Source organism: Pseudochaenichthys georgianus, chromosome 9 (assembly GCF_902827115.2).
Source record: "Pseudochaenichthys georgianus chromosome 9, fPseGeo1.2, whole genome shotgun sequence".
Taxonomy (NCBI): Eukaryota; Metazoa; Chordata; class Actinopteri; order Perciformes; family Channichthyidae; genus Pseudochaenichthys; species Pseudochaenichthys georgianus.
Genome location: NC_047511.1, coordinates 6,151,472 through 6,175,423, shown reverse-complemented (window position 1 = coordinate 6,175,423; position 23,952 = coordinate 6,151,472). Strand labels below are relative to the sequence as shown.

At 41.5% G+C, this 23,952-nt stretch overlaps 2 protein-coding genes and 1 long non-coding RNA gene across 3 annotated transcripts; 2 read left to right on the top strand and 1 right to left on the bottom strand.

Moving 5' to 3' along the window:
- The first annotated feature begins 243 nt into the window (after positions 1-243).
- Positions 244-1,303, top strand: LOC139434383 (uncharacterized). The gene is made up of 3 exons (XR_011643732.1): positions 244-576; positions 797-827; positions 986-1,303. It is a non-coding gene; the product is annotated as an uncharacterized lncRNA (long non-coding RNA).
- Positions 1,304-11,501: 10,198 nt separating this feature from the next.
- Positions 11,502-14,596, bottom strand: uqcc3 (ubiquinol-cytochrome c reductase complex assembly factor 3). The gene is made up of 2 exons (XM_034091509.1): positions 14,354-14,596; positions 11,502-11,816 (listed from the first exon to the last, which is right to left on the bottom strand). The coding sequence occupies exons 1-2, from the start codon at positions 14,465-14,467 to the stop codon at positions 11,691-11,693; spliced, it is 240 nt and encodes a 79-aa protein (XP_033947400.1). The 5' UTR covers positions 14,468-14,596; the 3' UTR covers positions 11,502-11,690.
- Positions 14,597-20,783: 6,187 nt separating this feature from the next.
- LOC117453123 (serine/threonine-protein kinase A-Raf-like) lies at positions 20,784-22,961 on the top strand. Its single transcript, XM_034092000.2, has 4 exons — positions 20,784-20,859; positions 21,702-21,918; positions 22,294-22,397; positions 22,921-22,961. The coding sequence occupies exons 2-4, from the start codon at positions 21,808-21,810 to the stop codon at positions 22,949-22,951; spliced, it is 246 nt and encodes an 81-aa protein (XP_033947891.1). The 5' UTR covers positions 20,784-20,859; positions 21,702-21,807; the 3' UTR covers positions 22,952-22,961.
- The last annotated feature ends 991 nt before the right edge of the window (positions 22,962-23,952 follow it).

Genomic DNA, 23,952 nt, shown 5'->3' with positions numbered 1-23,952 from the left:
AAGTGATCAAACCACTTGCTCGTTCTATCGATTGCCGTCTGATGAAAGGACCAGGAGTCGCTGGATCAGACATATCAGGTAATATACATGTTGTGCATGGAACATATAGTCAAGTTAGCTACCTAGCTAGTAGCGACGAGTAGCGAGCACGTTAGTTAGCATTACATTACTTAGCCTTGTCATTTTTAGTAGCCTTACCATGAAGTTATTATTTTATTACATGAAGTAAGAGTAAGAGTAGTCATGATGGTAAGTATTTCGTGAAACATTTGAAGAGTAGCCTACTGCGCCATCCACCGGGTGCTATGGAAGCAGTCAGGGAGAGTCGAAGGCAGGCAGGGAGCTTTGCATGACATTCTTCTGGATGTGTTTCATTGTGATGACAGTAAGGGTGAGTCAATCTGTTTGTTGGAAAGACAGTAGTTGAGTGATTACTGAGAGATAATTATTCAAAGTGTTGTTACTTTAAAGTGTTGTTACTGACCTTTTTCTCTTTTATTTCCTTTCCCTCACCTGTAACTGCTGAGACCCTGAGGAACATGCACACTGACCTGCTCTGGCAACCTGATTTCCACTGTACGTAATAGTATTTGGTTATGGTATATTATTTATATTCATCAAAGGCACAATGCACCCTCCAGAGACACACATGTATTGAGTGTGATATTGTGCATAGGTCAAGTGAAATCATCTTTACACACTAGAAAACTGTAGGAGCGGCAACTTGTTTTGAAATTGAATTTTTAATATCCGAAAATGAAGTTAATCTGTTTTCTTTATTCTTCTCTCTTCCCAGCTCCATCCATCACCGTGCTCTGTTCCTGCAGGTCCTGCTTGCTAATCGTTATGCTCATATGTTTTTACACAATTACAAATAAAGTCAATGTATTGTATGACATGAAGTTGTGCTTCAATCGGAGTCAATAATACATTCATTCTGCCTTCAACTGCACAATGACTGTGGACTGCACCGACATCCATGTAGCTGCCCCCAGTAAGATGAACCAAGCAAAGAGGGTCACTATCATGCCCAAGGACATCCAGCTGGCCCGCTGCATCCGCGGAGAGAGGGCTTAAACTGACCTGAGACCAGCACACCCAAACACAACGGCTCTTTTAAGAGCCACCTACAGTTTCAAAGAGTTGCAATCCTACGTTATTATAATGATTAAACTGGTTCATGTGTCACTTAGTTTACTGAACCGTGATGAATGAAAGAAATGAGTGAGGTAGTGGTTTAAAGAAGTTACAAAGACATTAATATATGAGTAACAGGTCAGTGTAAACACAAGCTTCTGTCAATTATGGATCATTCAAACTATATACAAATAATATGTAATAAAGTTCTAAAATAAGTATTCGGTATATTCCTTGATAGCTTTTGGAGAAGGTTGTTTTTAAGTTTACTAAAAATCTATCGTTTCAACTGTTTCACTTTATAAAAAGGAACAGGTGAGTAGAGCATCATTGAGTTTCTTATTCCGTCAGTAAATTATCCAAATGAAATGTTTATCATTATTTTAGTCAACCCTAAACAAATTGATTGTACCTTTTTAATAATGACCTTACATGGTCGGCAAAGTTAAATTAACTTCAGAAAATCAAATCTGTTCTGAGAAAAAACTAATAAATGTTTAAAGATAGGAACTTGCCATCCCACTGAAAAACAGTCCGTAGAGATTTAAAGGCGTAGTTGTAGTTCAGTCCAACATTTAATTTGGATTCATTTCGCCAACAGTCAACTATTTTCATAAAGAATATATATATTTTTCAAAGTCAACTTTATTGTCAATCTTACTCAGTTTGTGTTTATAGACAGAGATCAAAAAGACGTTTCCAACAATCCCAAATACGAAAAATTAAATTATACAATTTGCAGATATGTAATGTATACAAATATATATATATATATCCTATATACACCATCATGTATAATGATGGTGTATGATGTAGAAGGAAGTGTGGTAGATAACAAGTAAATATAGAGTTACATACAGATCCATGTTACAGCAAAAGATGGAATAACTAAGAAGCCCGCAGTATAATAATAATTACATGCAACAATGCAATAACTGCTCAGCGTCTCCACCACAATCCCAATCTGCTGTGTCCTGTTTTCCTCCCCTCTGCATAACACCCATCACACATACGGAACACAACGCAGAGTCTGAGGGTGTTAAGAGTATGTTTATTTAAATGTCCTCCTCTCTACTGGCCAACACAGGGAGCATATGCTGGGTGTAGAAGTTCTCCAGAAGGAGGAGATTTCCATGCCATGCAGGGTCTTTGGGGATGGGGATGATGATCGCCTCCTTCGTGGTCCACACAACAAAGTAGCAGAGACTCCGGTCTGTGATGTGCAGCTGCCCTTGGACCTGGTGCCAGTATGGGTGATATATGACCCACCCTCCTCACGGAGACAGAAGGATGGTAACTGGACTGCCTCCGTGATGGTCATGTTCATGTCACCAAAATCCTTGAATCTACACACAGCAAATAAACTCAAATGACACAACGAGATGTAAAAGGAGATCACACATACTGTATCGTCGATATAAAACTGGCCGCTTCAATCTGAAGAGCAACTAAAACAAAACACGGGAGTGTACCTTGTTCTTGTGAACACTAATGTTATACACAGAGACCACGAAGTTCTTAAGGAGAAAACTAGTTACTAAAACAAAACACGTTAGTGTACCTTGTTAGCTAATGTTAGCTAGCTGACATTAACGTTACACATTGCACTCATATTACTCTCCGAAACCTTGTAAAGCCGGTCCCGCTGCTCTTACAGAACCGACTAACTCCCCTTTCGTGTATGTACAGCTCTGAACATGCCCAGACTTGTAGTGATTTTCACCTCATTTTATACTTTTCGCCTCATTCTGAAAGAAACAGGTGAAATTTGCTAACGTGACGGCCGTCTTTGTGATGGTGACGCGTATTGTGCGAGACCAAGAGACCTGTAGTTCACTCAGCGGTTTCACACAAAAAAATGTGTAACTTCACAGTTTTACGACACATTTGAATTTTTTTGACTTGCAAAATATTCTTTTAAATTGACAAACATCATATGTGTCATTCGTGGCACAATTCAAACGGGATCAAAAGATAACCTTTCTCTCTCCATTGACTTCAATGTATAATTTTACGCTTCCGGGGTCCCATGTAGGCTCCCGGAAAGGGAGGGACTTCGCCTCTCTATATAAACACTAGATGACTCACCCGCGCTGCTGGCCAATGGAGACCGACGTTGCCACTTGGCCGCCATCTTGCTACAGGCAGTGCTCTCATTCATAACATTATGGTTTACTATTTAAATAACCATAGCTTGCTCAATTTTCAACCAATTTTCAAACGGTTTGGTTTTTTATAAACATCAAAGATGTAGTTATGATACTGCATACTTATAATCATGGACTTTCATATGAAAATAACATTAATGAGATAAAACAATAGCTATACACACACACAAGGTATTTATATTAAATATTTGCCGGTGTATATATTTCCATTTATTTTATTATATTGTTAATATTTAAAATAAATTATAAAATTAAAATACATTTATATTTTATATATAAAAATCGGTCTCATGTTACCACTCTGTAAGCCAAGAGTTGTTAATTTAGCAATGCCGTAGCTTGAAGAACAGGGACACAACTAATGACAATAGCATATGTTGGTATATTATTTAGATATTCACTCCTTTATCAGAAGAACCAAACCAACATAAAATGTGCTCACAGACAGGCCAGTTCTGTCTAATTTATCACAATTATTTTTGACATGAGATCTTCATATCATCCTAGTTCTGTATTTAGTTTCTAGATTTGTAAACAAATCCAGAACCTTTGAAATATGTTATTGAAAAATGACCAAGAATAATATAAACTGTACCATGTGTCCTTCTGTAGTCCATTTGTGGTTTGTCTTGTCTCACCCCGGCTGATATCACAAAATCCACTGTTTAAATTGTTCCCTATATTGCCCCTATGCCCCTGTAAGGTGTCCTTGGGTGTTATGAAAGGCGGCCCCCCAACATAAATGTATTATTATTATTAAGAAGAACAACTTGGTGTGGTGTGGAGGGGATGTAGGAAGCAGGAGCAGGTGGGGAGAGATGGGGCTTCAAGGTTCAAGGTTATTTGTTTTAAATGTGTCTTGGAGATAAGCACCAGCTGCACACAATAAAATACAGTATAACACAAAACCAATAAGACACACGGTGACACATGGCACACCAACAATCAATCATCGTCCAGCCTCAGCTTTGGTATTCTTTCACAATCATGTTATGGGTTTATTAGACTGAACAAACATAAACATATGTGGTGATCCCACGGGTTCTTGTTTGCAGACAGCGGCGATTGGAGCATCCGTAGGCTGCACAAAAGTCCAGCATAGTCAGGTACTTCTGTAAACACAAAGCCAGCAAATTCCTGTATCATAATGCAAGATGTTTTTAACAAGCCAAACCACTTGGAAGAAATCATGTGTAACTTAAGTTATGTTGAAAAGAAAGAGCAGTTCTGCCTCTCCCACTGGTGTAAAGTTGCTGGGTGAACTTTGTAATACTAGGTCTCACTCACAGCCTCTTGTTATTAGCCAGCTAATAAATACAACCACATACGCAAAGAAAAGCTGCAATTTCAACATGTCCAAGCATCCTGTATCATAGCCATGCTAATAATGTTTATAATAAACCAAACCGTTTGTAAATCAGTCAAGATTTCAGCGAGTTAAGAGTATTTTTGTGCAGATCACTCACCTTACAACAGCTACCATAACGTGAATCAGAGTAACTGTTGACTGTAGCAAGATGGCGGCCGGTCAGTTACGCTGGAAAATCTCCCATGAGCCATCTAGTGTTTATATATATCTATGGGTGTAGGTACCAGATGTGTTCGGGGTACCAGATGTGTTCGGGTGTATTTCCGTCGCATCCGTCCTCCGTCATATCCGTCATATTTTACTGCAACTCAAGAGGGCCATGATGGTCAAATTCCGAACATTTAAACATAGCCGACACTTCATTCTATACTTTGTCCGTTATTAGGCTATATGTATAAGATTATACTTTTTCTCCGTCATGTTGTTTCCATAGCAACAACTTCAAACAGGCATAGCCTACACTTCATTCTTTACATTGTTCGTTATTATATGTAGAAGATATTCATTTTTTCTCCGTCATGTTGTTTCAACAACTTCAAACAACAACAACTAACCGCTAGCCGCAAAGCTAGCATCACAGCCACTGCTCCGAGACTTTGCACACGTTTTTCACAAACATTTTCACAGGCTAGGAGTACTTTCATTCGCTTCGTCTTGATCTGTAGATGTGATTTGATGTGTCGTGTGTCCCCCAACTCCTCTCCAAAGTTCAGATATTTAATAAAATACTCAGGAGAGTTTCCTGAATTTTCATGCCCAAAGCCAAGCACTAGGCTCTGGGTAAATTAAGAGGCTGATCTTGAATGATTTGTTTTTTTATGGGGAATTCAAATATGAGCTTATTTTTAGGATTTTCGGAGACTTTGCACACGTTTTCACGCTAGGAGTATGGGAGTACTTCCATTCACTTTGTCTTAATCTGTAGATGTGATGTGATGTGTCGTGTGTCTCCCAACTCCTCTCCAAAGTTCAGATACTATATAAAAATACTAAAAGGTAAATAAAACATGAAACATAATGACAAAATAACAACCTGAAAGATATGTATTCTATCTACACATTTCGTAATTATCTAATCTCGTGGCCTGATAAAAGTGTTGGCTAAAGTAACGCAGAATATATATATTTTTTAATTGTAAATAATTAGAAACGTTATTTATGTGCACAAGTACATGGGACCCCACCATCGCACCCCACACATAACAAGCTGTCCCGAGTTCCTCCGGCTGCAGTTCCGCAGACGGCCGGTGTGTGACAGCAGAGCGCTGGGAGCAGAGGGAGGTGAGTAGACGGATATGACGGATGACGGGAATACACCCGAACATATCTGGTAGCCCGAACACATCTGGTACTGACACCGGATTTATCTCAGCCAATGACAGCTCTGCATGCATCGGCCATATACTAAACAAAATACAGAGCCCATTCCATGGAGAAGGGTCTAGCTGCGGCCGCGGCCAGTACACGACGGTACACGATGGTACACGACACGCCCACCTGACACGACACTACGGTGGCTGAGAAGGGTCTAGCTGCGGCCACGGACAGTGAAGGTTTAACCAAGCTCCCAGGAGTGGAGTGCACCAGCTAGGCATAAGTTGGGCATAACTCTACGTCCGACGTAGAACCGAAGGTTAAGACCAAACTAAAGTTATGACTAGTGCACCACTTAGACTTAAGCCCTGTATGCGTTGCGCCCCGGTGTAACTTTTACGCCTAGTATGGAGCAGGCGTAAATCGGAAAGACAGACTAGTATCCATAGTAACGTAAAACAGGCAAGAAGGATATTAACGATGGCAGGGCGTCTTGTTTACATGTTTAACAATGAAAGGGCATTAAGAAGAGAAAGAGTCGTCCGTGATCGAACAAACCCACTGGACATCTATTCAGACAGTGAACTGATAGAGAGGTTTCGGCAGACAAGCCCTTTTTGATTTAATCGAGGAGATCTCCCCTCAACTCCAGCACGGATCAGATCGAAACGCTGCGCTCTCCCCAACCTTGCAGCCAGGTGCTGATTGCGCTCAGATTCAGAATTGTTTTGTGTTCCGCTCTCAATTTGACGGTCTCTACCTCCACACGAACGATTTCTTTCTCCGTCAGTTCCCGCTGTAGCTCTGACAAATCCCTCTTTCTCTTTCGGGGTGTGGCCATTTGGGATTCCCCTTGAGTCATCGCTGACGCTGTGGGTGTGGGAATTCCCTCTTCTCTGCGGTCCTCTGAGTCTGTAAAATGGTAAAATGGCGTTGCTTGGCAACAATTACTGTTTCGCGTGTATTCACGCATCTTAAGACCAGGCGCAGCTACGCCCGAGGCTGCAGTCGAATAGTCCAAAGATCAGCTCCTAAGTTCTAACCCTATCGTCTATTCCTTGACCTCTGAGTGAAACGTCACAGGGTTAAGGGATAGTGGACAGGAGAATTCAAAAGGACTTAGGAGAAGAGACTGCGGTACTTTAGAGAATCCGAATGCACTTTCACTATCCGACGTGTTTATGATGCGCCAGGGGACGTCATGAATGTGCGTCTGCTGCTGTGGGGAAACTATGGAAACTACAGTTTTCTATACAGCGGACTACAACATGGATGTTTAATAAGAACGAGGGACTGCTGTGAACTCATCTAGAGACTCTGCACCGTGCTCTGATGCTGCTGCTTTGCTTTATGAACGCGGACAACAGAGAAACATATTCTTCATGACCAAAGTTGGAATTGAAATAAAAAAGGAAAGTGAAACGTATGCTCGTCACCCTCTCCCTCCGGTCCACATTAATACCAATGATCCCAATACGTATGATTGTATGAACTAAAGATCTTAAAATCAATACAAATGTATTTATTATAAATGTTAGTCCTTAACATCTATCACTGTGTATATCACCATTCAAACATCTTTTAAAAGTTGAACAAACCCCACACAGCTCAGTAAAGACTGAAATGTTGACTTTATTTGATCATTTCAGTGAAAACTAACGTTCATATTTCTCTTTTTGATTATAATACTGATGAATGTTCAAAACAAAGCACTTTGGCAACTTACCACCTATGTTTTAAAATGCTTAATAAGCACCGTAACTTTCATGATATCATTTCTCGGTCATAATCGGTTGTTTCCGTGAACGGCCGACTGTTGAGTGACGGCAAATGCTGCGGCTGCAAGGCATTGTGGGGCAGCATTTTCGCTTCTCCTGTCGGTTAGGGAGGTCCAGTGGTTCCTAAGCTAAAGGAGGTTATAAAGGAAGTTTGAAACCTCCTTTCCTATCATTCTCATCATTCTAGAGAATTCGAACGGCACTTATCATGGCTGCCACTGAGGGACTTCCGGGTCATTTCACTCCTTTAGGAAGGTTCCTAAGCTAAATGTACTCGACTTCAGCCCGAGACTAGTCAGGCTTGGTGCACTCGGTGTAAATTCGAATCACTACGTCGGACGTAGCTAAGCCCGACGTTAGAGTTAAGCCCTACTTTTTTACGCCCAGCTGGTGCACTCCACTCCAGGAGTGCGCCGGAGTCTTGTGGCCAAACGGCGGTACTACATTTCCTTTGTGGTCTCTAACTCGTTGGATACATTTTTTTAAACTAAATAAACTACCCAGTATGAACGTTCCCGGGTAGCAGTTCTCTTCCCTCCCTTCAATCTAACCCTTCCCTTCCCCCCATCCTAACCCTAACCACTCCCTACCTTTTTACCTAATCCTATTCTTCCTTCCTCCCTCCTAAACCCCAAAACCTCTCCTACTGTAAGAAATTAAAATCGATGTTTATACTACATGGGCTGTATGATGTAAATCTCGTCAATTCGCTTTTAACGGTGGTGCCTCTCAGCCACCGTAGTGTCGTGTCAGGTGGGCGTGTCGTGTACCATCGTGTACCGCCGTGTACTGGCCGCGGCCGCAGCTAGACCATATTGGATTTATCTGTCGTCCAGCGCGCAGTCTTTTAACCTCTTTCCTTTCTCTTTCTTGACCCTCCTTAGCAACCTTCATTATAGTCCTTGACAGTGGTCTGTACTGCTGTATTAAAGGTGACATGTCATGCTTTTCCGGTTATTGCCCGTCCCCTTGTGTGTTATGAAGGTTTTTATGCATGTAAACGGTCTGCAGAGTCAAAACCCTCAAAGTACACCATGTAGGGAGTAAAACTCTAAAACAGAAAATACCTCCCCAAAACGCCTCGTTGGAGATACGTCACTGTCCATTTGATTCTTCCGGGTACATCATGATGTCATGTCGTCCCCGGAACGAAATGGACCAATCACGTTACGTCCGCGGAGCCGTTACGTTAAGCCCCCGCTGATTGGTCCAAATTGACCAATCCACGGACTTCCTCACACACTCAGTGCATGCAGCTCTGCTGATCTCTCCTCCCTGGCTGCAGGCTGATAACAGACAGTTGGGATCGTGGCGAAATTCTCTCTGCAGACCCATTCTCACAGCGTTTATCAACCTTTTTCTTACTCAATATCAAGCCACACTTATTGTTTTTACTTCGGCTGTGACTTTGTGTGTGCTCAGGGTGAGTTTTGCTGTGTATCGCTAAACAAGGAAATCACACCTTCACGGAGCTTAGCGCGATTCACAACGTCCCGACTGGTCCCGACCAATCGGAGCACACTGGGCTCACAGGGAGGGGGGGGGCAAGAGCTGCAACGAGCCGTTTAATGGAAAGAGTGAATACACATACTTTACAGAGATGCTGTATGCGAAACCAATGTGAGTTTGGAAAATTGCACAGTATAAATCTATTCTAGTAGACCACAACAATGGAATTATGATCAGTGGAAATGGCCATGACATGTGACCTTTAACAACGTGTCACATGTTAAGAAGTTACAATCAGAATCGAGTATTCAACTAACCCGTGTAATACAAGTTGTTAGTAGCCTTAAGGGCCTACACAGTTGTTATGCTATACCACATTGCCCTTCACTGGAGGTATAATGAGCTGCACTAAACTACATGTTAGCATTTAAAATACCTAGCCATTCTTTTGCGGTTATTTTGGTGAAAGTAACTAAAGTAGTGTAACTCATTACATTTCAGAGACAGTCATATTGTAATGTAACTTATTACTTTCAAAAGAGTGTAATAAGTAATATGTAATTTACATTTTGGAAGTAACTTGCCCAACACTGTTTACAAGTATTAAAAGTAAGAATAGGACACCAAACCAACTGAGACCCGTCTGTCCGCCGCATCTACGCACTGTACAACACACACCTACACACTGTACGTGTTGTACAGTGTGTAGGTGTGTGTTGTACAGGGCGTCGCAGCCATTATATGAGGGTGGGACAAGTCCCCCCCACTTTTTCAAATTATTAGTTTAGACCCCCCACTTTTACCATGTGGAAAGTCCGTGAATCGGTCTATCCACTCGCCGCACTGTAGAGCGCTGTGTCAGTGCTTCACTATCAAATCCATTCCACTTGCTTATTGAGAGAATGCCCAAATCAATGAAACTCCGTACCATGTTGTTGAACTGTTGTGAACGATTCATCTCTTGAATGCTCTTATGCTGACGTCATATCTGTCAATCTGTCAATCACACAGCTGGTTCTAATAAAGGGATCATTGCTGGCTCACTCGGAGAACTCAGTCAGTGTCATGTGAACTACAATGCAAGTGTGTGGCGTCTTTTATTCCTCCGTAGTATTAGTCCAAGGCTATCTAGACCTTTGCTGGTAATGGCTGCTGCGCCAACACATGTTTTCACTGCTACTTTGTACCAAGGCAGATTCTCACACAGCGCGCATGTTCAAGGAGTGTTGTCATAGTTGGACAGCTCAGATCTGTTGTATGAAGCGATGCCGGTAGCGGAGGCCTTCACGTAAGCCTGCACATTGATTAGATTTTTCATTGAATGTAACCGTTTCAATAAGGATAAATATATTACAGGTTGAGGTAGAAACCATAGTGGAACAGCTGATAACAACAGTGTGCAGAGTTTAAAGCGATCAAGTCATATTACAGGATAAAGGAAATACAGTTTAAACTGCCGTTGCAGTTCAAATCACCGTCTGTGTGAACTTGAACATTAATAGAATATCACCTCCCATCTTCAGAGCAATCTGACTGTTATAACATTAGCGTTAAGAAAGCTTACTTAAATATCTGCCACAACATAAGTAACCGGATCAGAGTAACATTACGTAGCCTACAGTCCGCGGCACTGTGAGTGCAGACGTCAATGTGTCCCATTATCATTCTGATCACATCATAAAGTATCATATGTCCTGATCTGAGTCAGCTGAGCCGTATCTGGCCGTGCAACACTCACAGTGTCACATACTGTATGCAGAAGTATTATTTTAAGCAACACATTAAGTTGACGAAACACTCGAGTCAAATGTAATTAAAGTCAGATGGTGTTTTAGACGGGGCAGTGATATCATAAACCTGTTAATGCATTCAAACACGTGTTCTGTTCCCAGCTGTGTTCACCTTGCAGGTGCAGCTCTGAGGCTTTGATCCTGGATCAAGTGTTTAAGTCATGGATGTTTAAAGTTTAACTTCTTCATATGTCTAATATTATAGTTGACTTTTCATTCAGGAAGTATCACGCTGCGCTGTCAGTGCGCTTCTCCATGTTTGTGATTGGTCGAATGCTCCAAATACCACCCCTTTCATGTGAACGCGCACCTAACTAGATAGGACACGGCTGGCTTGAGCGAACGAGTTGATAGCCAGCGTTGTAGGACAGTTTAGCGAGAGCGGCTTTGTTTTGGATTAAGTCAACCGGATAACTCAAAATATATCCAGGATATGTTGAACTAGATTCGTAGTATAGGCCCCTGGCAACCAGCTAACTTACAACAAGACTGAAAATATGTTGTTTGGATAGTTTTAATATATATTTGTAACATCCAACAGTATAAAGTTGTCACAGACAATGAAGCAATAGAGCTGAACATTAGACAGCAATTTACCCTGGAATAAATAACGTCCATCTATTTCTGCACAGGATGAGGCCCTGCATGACAGTAGCATTTTCTACAGAGGGACTTTCCAACAGGTTCACTTCCCTCCGACCCCTCGTGATAAGTTTTCGTTGCACTCAGAAGCCTCCTTCAGTGTCTGCATCACCAGAGCGGTCCTCTTCCTCGTCTCGTCCATCGTTTGTGAGCTGTATTCAGGCAGATTCTGATGGGCGGTAAAGCAAGAGGCAGATAAATGGAATTAATAAGTGTATTTCACCACATAAACATATTTCTTCACACTCGCATATCCATTATCCATCACACATCCTCGTTTTATTTATTTGATTTTGTATATACTGCATTGTCTTGTTTATGTTTCTTATGCTGGTGTTATGTATTGTGTATCTTGCACAGATGGAAGGCTGACAGGCAGGTAGGCCATCCAGTTATTTTAGCTAACACGTACGGTGGCCCTGAAGTGCAAGACACCACAGCATTTCAGAAAACACCACAGCATTTCACATTGGATAGAAAGGGTATTCCTTTTTGTTCACATTATATATGCTTCCGTTAGGCAATATTATAAGGAATCATTCTGTAAACTTTCATTGTTATGCGGATGATACTCAACTATATTTATCAATCAAGCCTGATGAAATGAATCATCTAAATACAATTCAAGACTGCCTCAAGGACTTAAAAACGTGGATGACCTTAAACTAAACTTTTTGATGTTAAACACGACCAAAACTGAAGTTATTGTACTTGGCCCAAAGAACCTACAAAACAAATTATCTAAAGATATACTAACTATGGATGGCATTAATTTGGCCTTCAGTGAGACTGTAAGGAATCTTGGTGTTATATTTGATCAGGATTTATCCTTTAACGCCCACATAAAACTAATCTCACGGACCGCCTTCTTCCACCTACGTAACATTGCAAAAATCAGGCATATCTTGCCTCAAAACGATGCAGAGAAACTAGTCCATGCATTTGTTACTTCTAGACTGGATTATTGTAACTCTTTATTATCAGGGAGTACCAAGAAGTCAGTCAAGTCGCTTCAGCTGATTCAAAATGCTGCAGCTCGTGTACTAACCAGAGTTAGGAAAAGGGACCACATTACTCCTGTTCTGGCTGCCTTACACTGGCTCCCTATAGAACACAGGATAGAATTTAAAATTCTTCTTCTCGCCTACAAAGCCCTTAATGGGCAGGCGCCATCTTACCTTAAAGAACTCATTATACCCTACTGTCCTACTAGGGCATTGCGTTCCAAGAATGCAGGGTTGTTGGTTGTTCCTAGAGTCTCTAAAAGTACAATGGGAGCCAGAGCCTTTTCTTATCAAGCTCCACATTTGTGGAATCAGCTTCCAGTTTGTGTTCGGGCGGCAGACACCCTATCCGTTTTTAAGAGTGCGCTTAAGACCTTCCTTTTTGATAAAGCTTATAGTTAGGGCTGATTAGATTCAGCCCCTAGTTTTGCTGATATAGGCTTAGTTTGTCGGGGGACATCTTACTTCTTCTTCTCTCTGTCTATACCTGTGTACTCTCATGTTCCGATTAACCCAGCTTCCCCAAATGTCTTTTTGGTGTCTATCTATGGCGGGATCTTGAGTCGTGGCTGTGCCTGTTACTGTGGTCCTGGATCATAGGTCCTGGATGGATATCCTCGTGGATTCATCTTCTTATTATGCATTTCCAAACATTTGGACTACCTATGTTGCAAATGTATTATCTTTTCAATTTACACACGGCATCTATTGCACGTCTGTCCGTCCTGGGAGAGGGATCCCTAAAGGAATACCCTTTCCGTCCAATGTGAAATGCTGTAGCGTTTTCTGAAATGCTGTGGTGTTTTCTGAAACGCTGTTGTGCACTTCAGGACCACCGTAAAAATGATTGGTCGGTGCTTTTTACAGCAGATTACATTTTTTAATGTATTTATTGTCAAAGCATTTCATGTATTCATTGCTATCGGGATGTTAAGAGCATTCCATGGAATATAACAAAAAGTGTTTCTGAAATAAATTACATACCCCACCTTTTGTTGCCAAAACGTTAACGAGTCAAATCACACATGCAGTTTTATGATGCTTTTATGTAATGAAAGCATAATTTTGTCGTGCTGGTTTTTAATATTTGTTTGACTTTTGATCCCAAATAAGGTTTATCGGCGACTAGGATTTAACATAGAATTGATTTGGTATGTTGAACAATAATACACATAGTTTATGTAATTATTTCATAAGCACAGTGATTATTAATTACATAATATACATATTAATTTGAAGTCCCCTAGCAGGCAACTGTTTAAAGCACAGGGATAAAAGCATACAAAATAGGATACAATTATTTAAATAAAAGTTTGCACATAAAGACAGAATCGGCATGGAGAGCCAACCATCCACAGACAGTACACCCACCAATTGACCACACAGCCTGCTAAGATAAACAAAGCGTGTTTACTGCTTTCTCCATACTTTTTCATTATTTTTAAATGTATATGCATTTTTATTTTTTCTCTCAGTCCAATCGTAGCTCTAGTGATTTTTACATAGGCCTCCCTATAGATATTTCAGTGTCATGGGCTACGATATATTACATTGACAGTAGGAAACTATAATTGAATGTGAGCTTCTAAAACATAAAAGCAACTGTAGTGCTTGATAGACAAAGTGGTGCTACATTTTTTATCTTAGTTGAGTTTCACTTAGTAGGCTAGTGTATACAGTGAATGCTGATCAGCTGATTCACCTTGACCATCTCTCTGCGCCTCTCTTCTCCGGGAGAGATTATCGACCACATCCCGTAGCCGAGCCCGATGGCAGCGATCATCCCGCTGGAGGCGAGCAGGGTCCGGATACTCATCCTGGAGACACAGGGCGGCTGGTTCTGTGTCTGGTTCAGGGCTGACAGTCTCTCACAGATTGTAGTCAGAGTAGTTCGGTAACGTCGGACACAGCAGCAGCAGTGCAGGCTGGGAGATCTTCTTCTTCTTCTTTTCTAAGGTTTACTGGTGAGACGTGTTGGTGCATTATCGCCATCTACTGGACCGGATGGTAGACAGGAGATAGGAAACAAAACAAAACCAACTAATGTATATGATATTACCATCAGAGTTGGAAAGGTTATTTTAAAATGTAATCCGTTACAATTACTAGTTGCCTGTACAAAATATATAATCAATAACCTAATCTGAGTATCACAATATTAAAGGAATGTAATCTAATTACTTACCGTTACTTTTGGATTAGCTCAACATCAAACGCAATGCAAATCAATAAAATAGAAAGAAATATCAATAAGATGTTTTCACTTCAGATGACAGAACAACCAGTGGCGGCTAGTCAAGGCGGGGCGCTGGAGCGCCGCTCCCTCTTATAATATCTCGAGAAGAAAATCTACTTAAACATGATAAACGTGAATTATTATATAAAATATTATGAAATAAACGTGTTTCCTTGAACGATGCGCCTGCATATAGTCTGCATTCCGTAAAAAATGGTTCCGCAATTTGGGTATTTTTGTGTGAATACATACTTCGTGGTTGAGGAACGCCGGCCAAATCAGAGTGAATGGAAGTCGTTAAACTTTTGGTAAGGTGACCAAAAGCTGCTCGCTGATTGGCGGCTTCATATTTTCCCACGGGGCGCAACTCTCTGCACCCCAGACCCTCCCACTTTATTGGCAGCGAATCTGTATTGTTTTCATGATCTTTGACCTGATGTGATTAGACGCTGTCTTTTATGTTCACACCCGCATTAGTTTTCTGGATGATATTGTCATGGCAAATTCAAGTGTGGCCGCAGAAAATTCAGTTTTTTCTTTACAAAAACACCATTTCACAAGGCGTCCACTGGAAGAAAAAAAGAGAATAAGGAGCTTGGACCGGACCGACCCGATTAAAAAATTCATCAGCAGGCAAGTGATCGAGGACGAGCTTACAACCGGGGCTAGTGTCCATGAATCACAATCAATTTCCTTCGACTTTGGAGTGGTATTGTAGGCAGGGGTGGACTGGGACTACAAATCATCCCAGTTTCGACCGGCCCACTTCGGTACCGCCAAGTAAATACCGCTAGTAAATACCGCTAGTAAATACCGCTAGTAAATACCGCTAATAAATTGTCGACGGGGGACGGGGGGGGGCTAGTGACTTATCCGACTGGCTTACATCGTCCAACCGGCCCACTTCAGTACCGGCCCATCGGGATTCGTCCCGATGGCCAGTCCGCCCCTGGTTGTAGGTTGTTTTTTTGCGCCCCACCCAACATTGTTATCACCAGGCGTCTCTGAGAACAATGTTAAAGGTAGGGTAGGTAAGAATGGAGAAACCAGCTTGAGTGCGCTGAAAGTACACAATCGGAACAAATCTGCCCCTTCCTTCAGACTTCCTTACAGAGCCCCTCCTCCAACACACACGAACGCGCACATGACCAATGAGGGCACGAGATAAGTTTGTGCACAGATGGAAGGCTGACAGGCAGGTAGGCCATCCAGTTATTTTAGCCGGGCCGGCTCAGATGATTGGTCGTGCTTTTTGCAGCGCTACGGCTTCCACAGATGACATGAATATATTAAATGCTTTGACAATAAATACATATGCATTTAATATATTCATTGTTATCGGGATGTTAAGAGCATTCCATGGAATATAACAAAAAGTGTTTCTGAAGTGAATTACCTACCTCACCTTTAAGGTATCAAATAAGTGTACATTTGATAGACCCACAAATACAAATACACCACTGATACCACAGACATCCACACCTCATGCTTCATTTGTTTTGCACTTAATTAATTTGGCTTTGAACTACTTGCTTTAATAAACATCTTTTCTAAACCGTTGATATGGTGTGTCTCCTCTTTGTTGTGGCCTTTTGAGCCAGGTCATAACACTAGGCCTAGTGTATTCATACACTTTCGAGGCGAGCCGCAGCTCATCTCAAACAAGCCTGTTGACTCTCATTTCTTTGAGGAAGACCTACACCAGGGGTACTCAAACTTTTTTATTAAAGGTCCACTTGTGAATGTTATACAAGGTCACTAGTCTGGATAAATGCCAGTAAAGTCCCCCAGAAACGGAGCGGAGCAACGAAACTGAAATTAAGAAGCAGTTTCTTACGGCGCGCTCTGCATGACCCCTTGAGGGGGTTTCCCGACATATCGTTGCAGTAAATTAAAGGGTGTTTCATGTTGTCGTTGCTGTGGACCTTCTTAATCTACCTTCTTTGGGGGCCCTCTTCTGGTCCAAACACTTGCCTGCCTTGTACAGTATGGTGGCTTGAACTAGTGGGAGAAATGGCATTGTTTGTCTGTAGTCAATGCCTTGAACCTCGGCAAAAAAGGCATTAGAAGCATTAGAAAGTCAAGGTAAACTTGCGGTTAACTTGCAGTCTGCAATGCGTGTCACGCTCATGCACACAAGTAAATATGCACGTTAATTCTCACAACGCGTCAGACACAAGAAAATATACATTAATTTACATCAGAATCAGAAAGTTTTTATTTTTTATAATTTTTTATAATGGGACACACAGGTTTCGGTCCGGATTGATTTGCAGTTCGGTTCAGATCCGGACCTTGGTCCGGAGTTTGAGAAGCCCTGACCTTCACCGTCTGGAGCTTAAACGGCCCGTCTACACTACAGGCATCAACAAATCTGAAGCTGGGCGTGTCTGAGGCTTGGCGATTTCTCGCGCCCAAGGCGACAAACAACCAATCAGGAATCTCCCACCCGCCCCCGGCATACAAAGCAATAGCAATGTTAAACGAAGTAAACTGGATATAAAATCCCCAAACAGGCGAAAACCTACCAGTTTCATATCCACTGTCTCTGCCACCTCCCTCCATGCCTCGCTTCTCTCCGGTTTGTATCCTGGTAGATGAACAGAGGCTGATCATACAGCACCGGGTGATTCACTACCGCTATAATGAATTTTCCTCATTTTTTGAATATGAGGAAATGACCTGCGTAGGCCGATTGTCAAACCTCAGATTGAGGAGGAACCATGCGGATTCCGTCCTGGTCGTGGAACGACGGATCAGCTTTTTACTCTCGCAAGGATCCTGGAGGGGGCCTGGGAGTACGCTTATCCGGTCTACATGTGTTTTGTTAGACTTGGAGAAGGCGTATGGACCGAGTTCCCAGGGAGTTACTGTGGGAGGTGCTGCGGGAGTATGGGGTGAGGGGGTCTCTACTCAGGGCCATCCAATCTCTGTACTCCCAAAGCGAGAGCTGTGTCCGGGTCCTCGGCAGTAAGTCGGACCCATTTCCGGTGAGGGTTGGCCTCCGCCAGGGCTGCGCTTTGTCACCAATCCTGTTTGTAATATACATTTATCGGATTTCGAGGCGTAGTCGTGGGGGAGGGGGTCTGCAGTTCGGTGGACTAGGATTGCACCACTGCTTTTTTCAGATGATGTGGTTCTGATGGCTTCATCGGTCTGCGACCTTCAGCACTTACTGGATCGGTTCGCAACCGAGTGTGAAGCGGCTGGGATGAGGATCAGCACCTCCAAATCTGAGGCCATGGTTCTCAGCAGGAAACCGATGGACTGTCCACTCCAAGTAGGGAATGAGTCCTTACCCCAAGTTCTTGTGATCATTTTGACCCCACGGGGTGAGATCTTGCGTGGAGCCCCAGATCGAGGGAGATTATCAGTGGTCTTTGTATGTCTTCCATTTTCTAATAATTGCTCCCACAGTTGATTTCTTCACACCAAGCGCTTACCTATTGCAGATTCAGTCTTCTCACCCTGGTGCAGGTCTACAATTTTGTTTCTGGTGTCCTTTGACAGCTCTTTGGTCTTGGCCATAGTGGAGTTTGGAGTGTGGACTGTTTGAGGTTGTGGACAGGTGTCTTTTATACTGATAACGAGTTCAAACAGGTGCCATTAATACAGTTAACAAGTGGAGGACAGAGGAGGCTCTTAAAGAAGAAGTTACAGGTATGTGAGAGCCAGAAAAGTTTGTTTGTAGGTGACCAAATACTTATTTTACCGAGGATTTACCAATTAATTCATTAAAAATCCTACAATGTGATTTCCTGGATTCTTTCCCCCATTCTGTGTCTCTCATAGTTGAAGTGTTCTTAGGATGAAAATTACAGGCCTCTCTCATCTTTTTAAGTGGGAGAACTTGCACAATTGGTGGCTGACTAAATACTTTTTTGCCCCACTGTATTTTGCCCAGCTCTGCACACATGTCTGCACAGCCCTCCACATACAATAGCTGTAGTTTGCCATATATTCATTGTCCTAAGTATTTTAGTTTTTAAGCTCTTTAAGTTATTTTGTATAGTTAAATACAAATTGGTGTTGTGAAGCTGACAATTGAGCGGCCCACACCAAGCAAGGAGGCAGAGGCAGCACGTCCCAAATATAACCCGGTGTGGGCATTTATTGCAGCATGAACACAATACACATAGCCTCAATCCTGCTGCTGCTGTTCACGTGGGCACAGCCTGCAGCCACCAGGATCTCACACACACTACCAGCCTCAAAACAGACAGGGCAACATACCCTAAATACACACACTAATCAGCAATTCGAACAGGTGGGGGGGGGAGGAGACAACACAGGGCACCAGGTGCACACACTCAACAGCCACAGACATGGGGGAAGGGGAACACTCTTTACATGAAACCAGGAAACAGAGACAGACAAACTATTTACATAAATTACATATATTCCCATGCCATGTTTTTAGTGCTATATTAACCGTAACGGAGGCCGAGATCGATGGGCCCAGAGATCACCTCCGTTACAGGTGTAAATATTTGTCTTTATTCTTTTGTAATGCCAAATAGTTTGTAAAAAATACTTTCTTTTATTACATTTATATTTTGACCCACTCTGACAACTTATTCTCTTAGATTGTTTATGTCAGCACTCAGCACCACCAGACACCAAAGCGTGTGAACGTACCTGGCAATAAACTTGTTTCTGATTACTTTCTGTGTTTATGGTATCCAGTTTGGAGCACTGCTATAGTTTCTTTAATATATTAAATATATATATATAGATATATATATACTGTAAATAGCCACAGTGTCATTAGGATGGCCCAACCTCTTTGAAACTCTTTTGCAAAAATGTGTTTCATCAGTAATTTATCTTCTCTGAACTCTTCTTGAAAGATGGCTATTTGCTTTAACTAATATAGCCCACATGCCTCTTCACCCTCTAGAAAACTTATGATATTTTAGAGACGTTTTACTTATGCTCATGCATTTACAATTATATTGCTTGTTTGTAGTAAATAGTCAGCACTGTTCTTGTTGTCCTTAGTTTGAATCTTTATGGTTTATTGCACTATTTGTAAGTTGCTTGGATAAAAAGCGTCAGCTAAATGTAATGTCATGTAAAACCTTTTTATCACTTACATTGTTTTGGTCCCTACTGTCAATATTGTAATAATAACTAGGCTACTACTTAGTTTTCCTTTCGGTACGTGCAGCACAATGTGCACTCCTGCTTTGTTGGGATGTATTAATAGGCTATTAATGAATATCAGTAATGACAGATTAAACATGACGGTGAATTGGCGCCACCCACTGGCCCCTTTCAACCAATCAACCCAATGTGGGCGGAGGCAGTTCGGAGGTTTTCCGCTTTCCACGAAGTTCTTGACAGATCTGATTTCAGATTGAAAGAATTCAAAATGGCTGCTACCAGGTAAGCGTTTTTACTTGTATCTAAACTGGTAATAAACATTTTTTTGACGGAAGGCGCTTTGTGTTATCCTGGCAACTGTATAGCAACACCGGTGTGCAGTTTACAGTATGTCGATTAAATAAGTCACTGCTGTTTATTTTGGGAAGACACATAAGTACTCTATAAGCTGACGCGGTGGTAGAAACCCCACTTTGGCTAATGTTAGCTGGCTAGGAGTAGCTTAAAAACACTGTACACTAGAGTAAATTTATAACTAGCCTCTGAGTTCTCCTACTCCCCTCAGCATTTAACCAGCTGACTCGCACAGTTTCAAGTCGAGCTGAGGAAATTACAAACGCAATAATAATATTGCATCGTTAGCATTAGCGTACATTTTTTATTACATTAGTTTATACCCTCATCGTACTATCTTCTACAGTTCTTAAAGTAGTTTGCTAGTTAGTTTAAATCCTTTAACTAGCGCTCCGAGAGAAACATGGCCTTCCAAACTCGAGATGTCATGTTGCTTAGCAGGCAAAGCCCATGCTAAGCTAAAAGGCTATCGTTAGCAAGCATTAGCATGCGAGTTGATAGCAAGTTTGCAGGTTTGCAACTTTGTCTTTCAGCGCTATATCTCTACATGCAATTATAGCTCGTCGGCACATGCACGGATGTTTCTGTTGGTGTACGTGTGTAATTGTTATGCTAGTTAGCATTAGCTTTAAACATGTTTCTCGTTTGTATGTGCCGCTAACTGACCGGGTACGTGCTATCTCTCTTGTATTACCAGAACTAATTCAGTATCTGTGCATACACGGTTTTCCTTGTCAGCAACACATGTTTCTATATGGATGCATTAAGACTGATGCCATTCCACAGAGTTTGTTTGGTGTAGCCGACACCAAGGACCTACCTAACAAACACAGTATTTTTGGTAAAAGCGGTGGGAGGGTATAGTTGTATTAATTAACCTGCACACCCCCTCTAATCAAAACTCGTATGCAATTTAGCTTTTGAATTAAATAACCATAAACAGGCAAGCGCTGCCAATTATCGTTGCGTAGTGCATTTTGTGAATTCAAAACTATTTATTTATAATTGTCGTGTCCATATTATGCATGTAGGCTGGTATTGTGAATGGAGATATAGTCAGAAATAGTTGGTCGTGATTCATAGCCATTTTAGTTATGGACATCGTTGGTTTTGTACAGCTTTGCTTGTTTGCATGTGCTGTGATCATGTATGTTAAGTGTTTTTGGGACAGGCTTTCTGCTATGTGTTAATTGTTTCTTAGTAATGGAACCTTTACCTTCATCTAATAGGATGATGGATCATCGTTATATCTAGGACAGAAAATTGCCTTTTCCCCTAACAACGGCATCCACCTTATTCACACAGGAGGTAGTCTATATTGTGTCAAAACTGAAATATGTCCATGTCGTTGCAGGCTCCAAGTAAAGGGCTAACTCTCTTGGATCCATCCCACTGCGCATGAAGCTCTCCTAAAGAGGTGGTGTCTAAGTGCTCCTTGTCCCAGTTCCTCCCGCCTCATCATGTCCTCCACCTCCTCCTCCTACTCCTCCTCAGGGGAGACCAGTCCGGAGGATGTACCCCGAGGTGGGGGCACCATACGGGTCTACCTCCCCAACAAACAGAGGACAGTGGTGAGATGATTTGCTTTACTTGCTTCTAATCAATCACTCGGTTTTGGATTACCATGTGAGAAATGCGCACACAGTTGTGACATTTTGTGGAGGTAACATCAGTATGGGACCAGCAGCTGTGTTCACTGCCAAACATCAATGTTGTCTTTAAGAGCTTATGTAGTCCAAAAAAGGAAAAAGTGATCTGTGATCTGTAAACTGGACTGGAGTTCTGTCATAACATGGATAATCTGATAACAACATGAACTCAAAATGTGCAGCTGTCATTTTTGTCACTTTTCAGGACTTCTGGTATGCATTCTTTTTTCCTGTGTATATGGCCAATGATTTTCTTTTCAAAGTCGCTTTTGTTAAAATGCAGTTTCCTGTTTTCAGGTGACTGTTCGCCAAGGACAGACTGTGTACGAGAGTCTAGATAAAGCTCTCAAAGTGAGAGGCCTGAGCCAAGACTGCTGTGCTGTGTTTCGCCTGCTAGAAGGGTAAGATTGCTTACTGTCCTTTGAATGTCCTACACCACCATATAGGGATAATGGATGCATTCCTAATCACCAACATAAAAGATGAAAGGGCATCGGCAAAAAATAAACATAAGTCTCAGATCTGAATATTGTAGACTGTGTTCTTTTGATATAATTGTAAAATAATAAGATTGAAGAGTAAAAATGGTTGCCCATTCTTTGTGTTTAAAGTAATTTAAACATGCTCATAAATGCAGTTCCTCCTAGGCCTCTTTCTGATATACGACTGGCCAATCCTCTTGTATCAGCTGGTCTGTTTAGAGCAAGGATGGGCAAATGGCGGACCCTCTTTTTGCGGCCCTCAGATTAATTTATAAACAACGTAATTTAATAAAAAAATATATATATTTTTTTACTTGTAGTACTGATACCGTCCACTAGACTCATATTTACGTCGCGAGCTGCGTAGATTATTTCAAATACCGCAAAAAATCTGTGACGCATTTGTGTGTATTGTGTTTGTTTCCCGGGGAAACCCTCACAGGAAACACCGGCTGCTGTTATGCCTGCTGTGACGTTAAGTTGCCTCTTGTAATTATGCCTTTACAAGCTTAAAAGTTGTTTTTATCATCTGAATTTGGCGAAAAAGTTCAATATTCTTAAAAAGACTTTGTTTATTTGAAATCAGATGAAAACAAACTGTCACGGACCCTGCCGTGTTATCTATGATTACTATGCTTTTCATTCATAATGTCATCGGGAGGGAGGGGAGTGATGCTGAGGAACAGCAGAGTGCGGGCTGACGGGTGTCTGTGTTGACATTCCCCTTATTGTGGAATAAGGGGAATGCAGAGACTGGCTACAAGTGTTTTAGGTTCAAGTTAGACAACTAATGTCTGGGTTAGTGTTCATGACTTCATGTTTATGTCATCTAATGGTTAATCTCAATACACACACATTTTCCGCGCTTTCCAATAGTTTAAAAATAGTTTGCATGCCACTTGTAAAAATGAAATAAAATTTCTGTGAACTGATATTTGTTTAGTGAGCTTTCTAGAGGATGTTCCCATTTTTTGGGGATGTTCCCTTTGATTGTAAAATGTCAATGAAGATGTCAGACTTAGTATATTTGTTAATAATTACATACAACACATGGAATTTGTGTGTGTGTGTGTTCCAAGTGAATCTGCGCCCCCTGGTGGCCAGTACATCAATGATGTGGCCCCACCACCATCAAAGTTGCCCATCCCTGGTTTAGAGTCTTTTGTTATAATTTAAATATCAAATAATATGTTTAAATTTTTTTTTGTAAACCGCTATTTACACCCTGTAGCTTAAATGAATAATAAATACACTTTATTTATATTTTATTTAAGCTACAAGTTCAGTGAACTGACAATTTAAATTACAGTAAAAAGAGTTTAAATTGACAGAATTTCTCTCGTTGATCCTAATGATCTGGCTTTTATTTATATATATATATATATAGGTTGTGCAGATGTGTGTGTTATTTAAAGGGACATGTTGATTGTAGTTTCATGATTCTTGCCCTGAGGACCTAAGAATTTATTGCGGA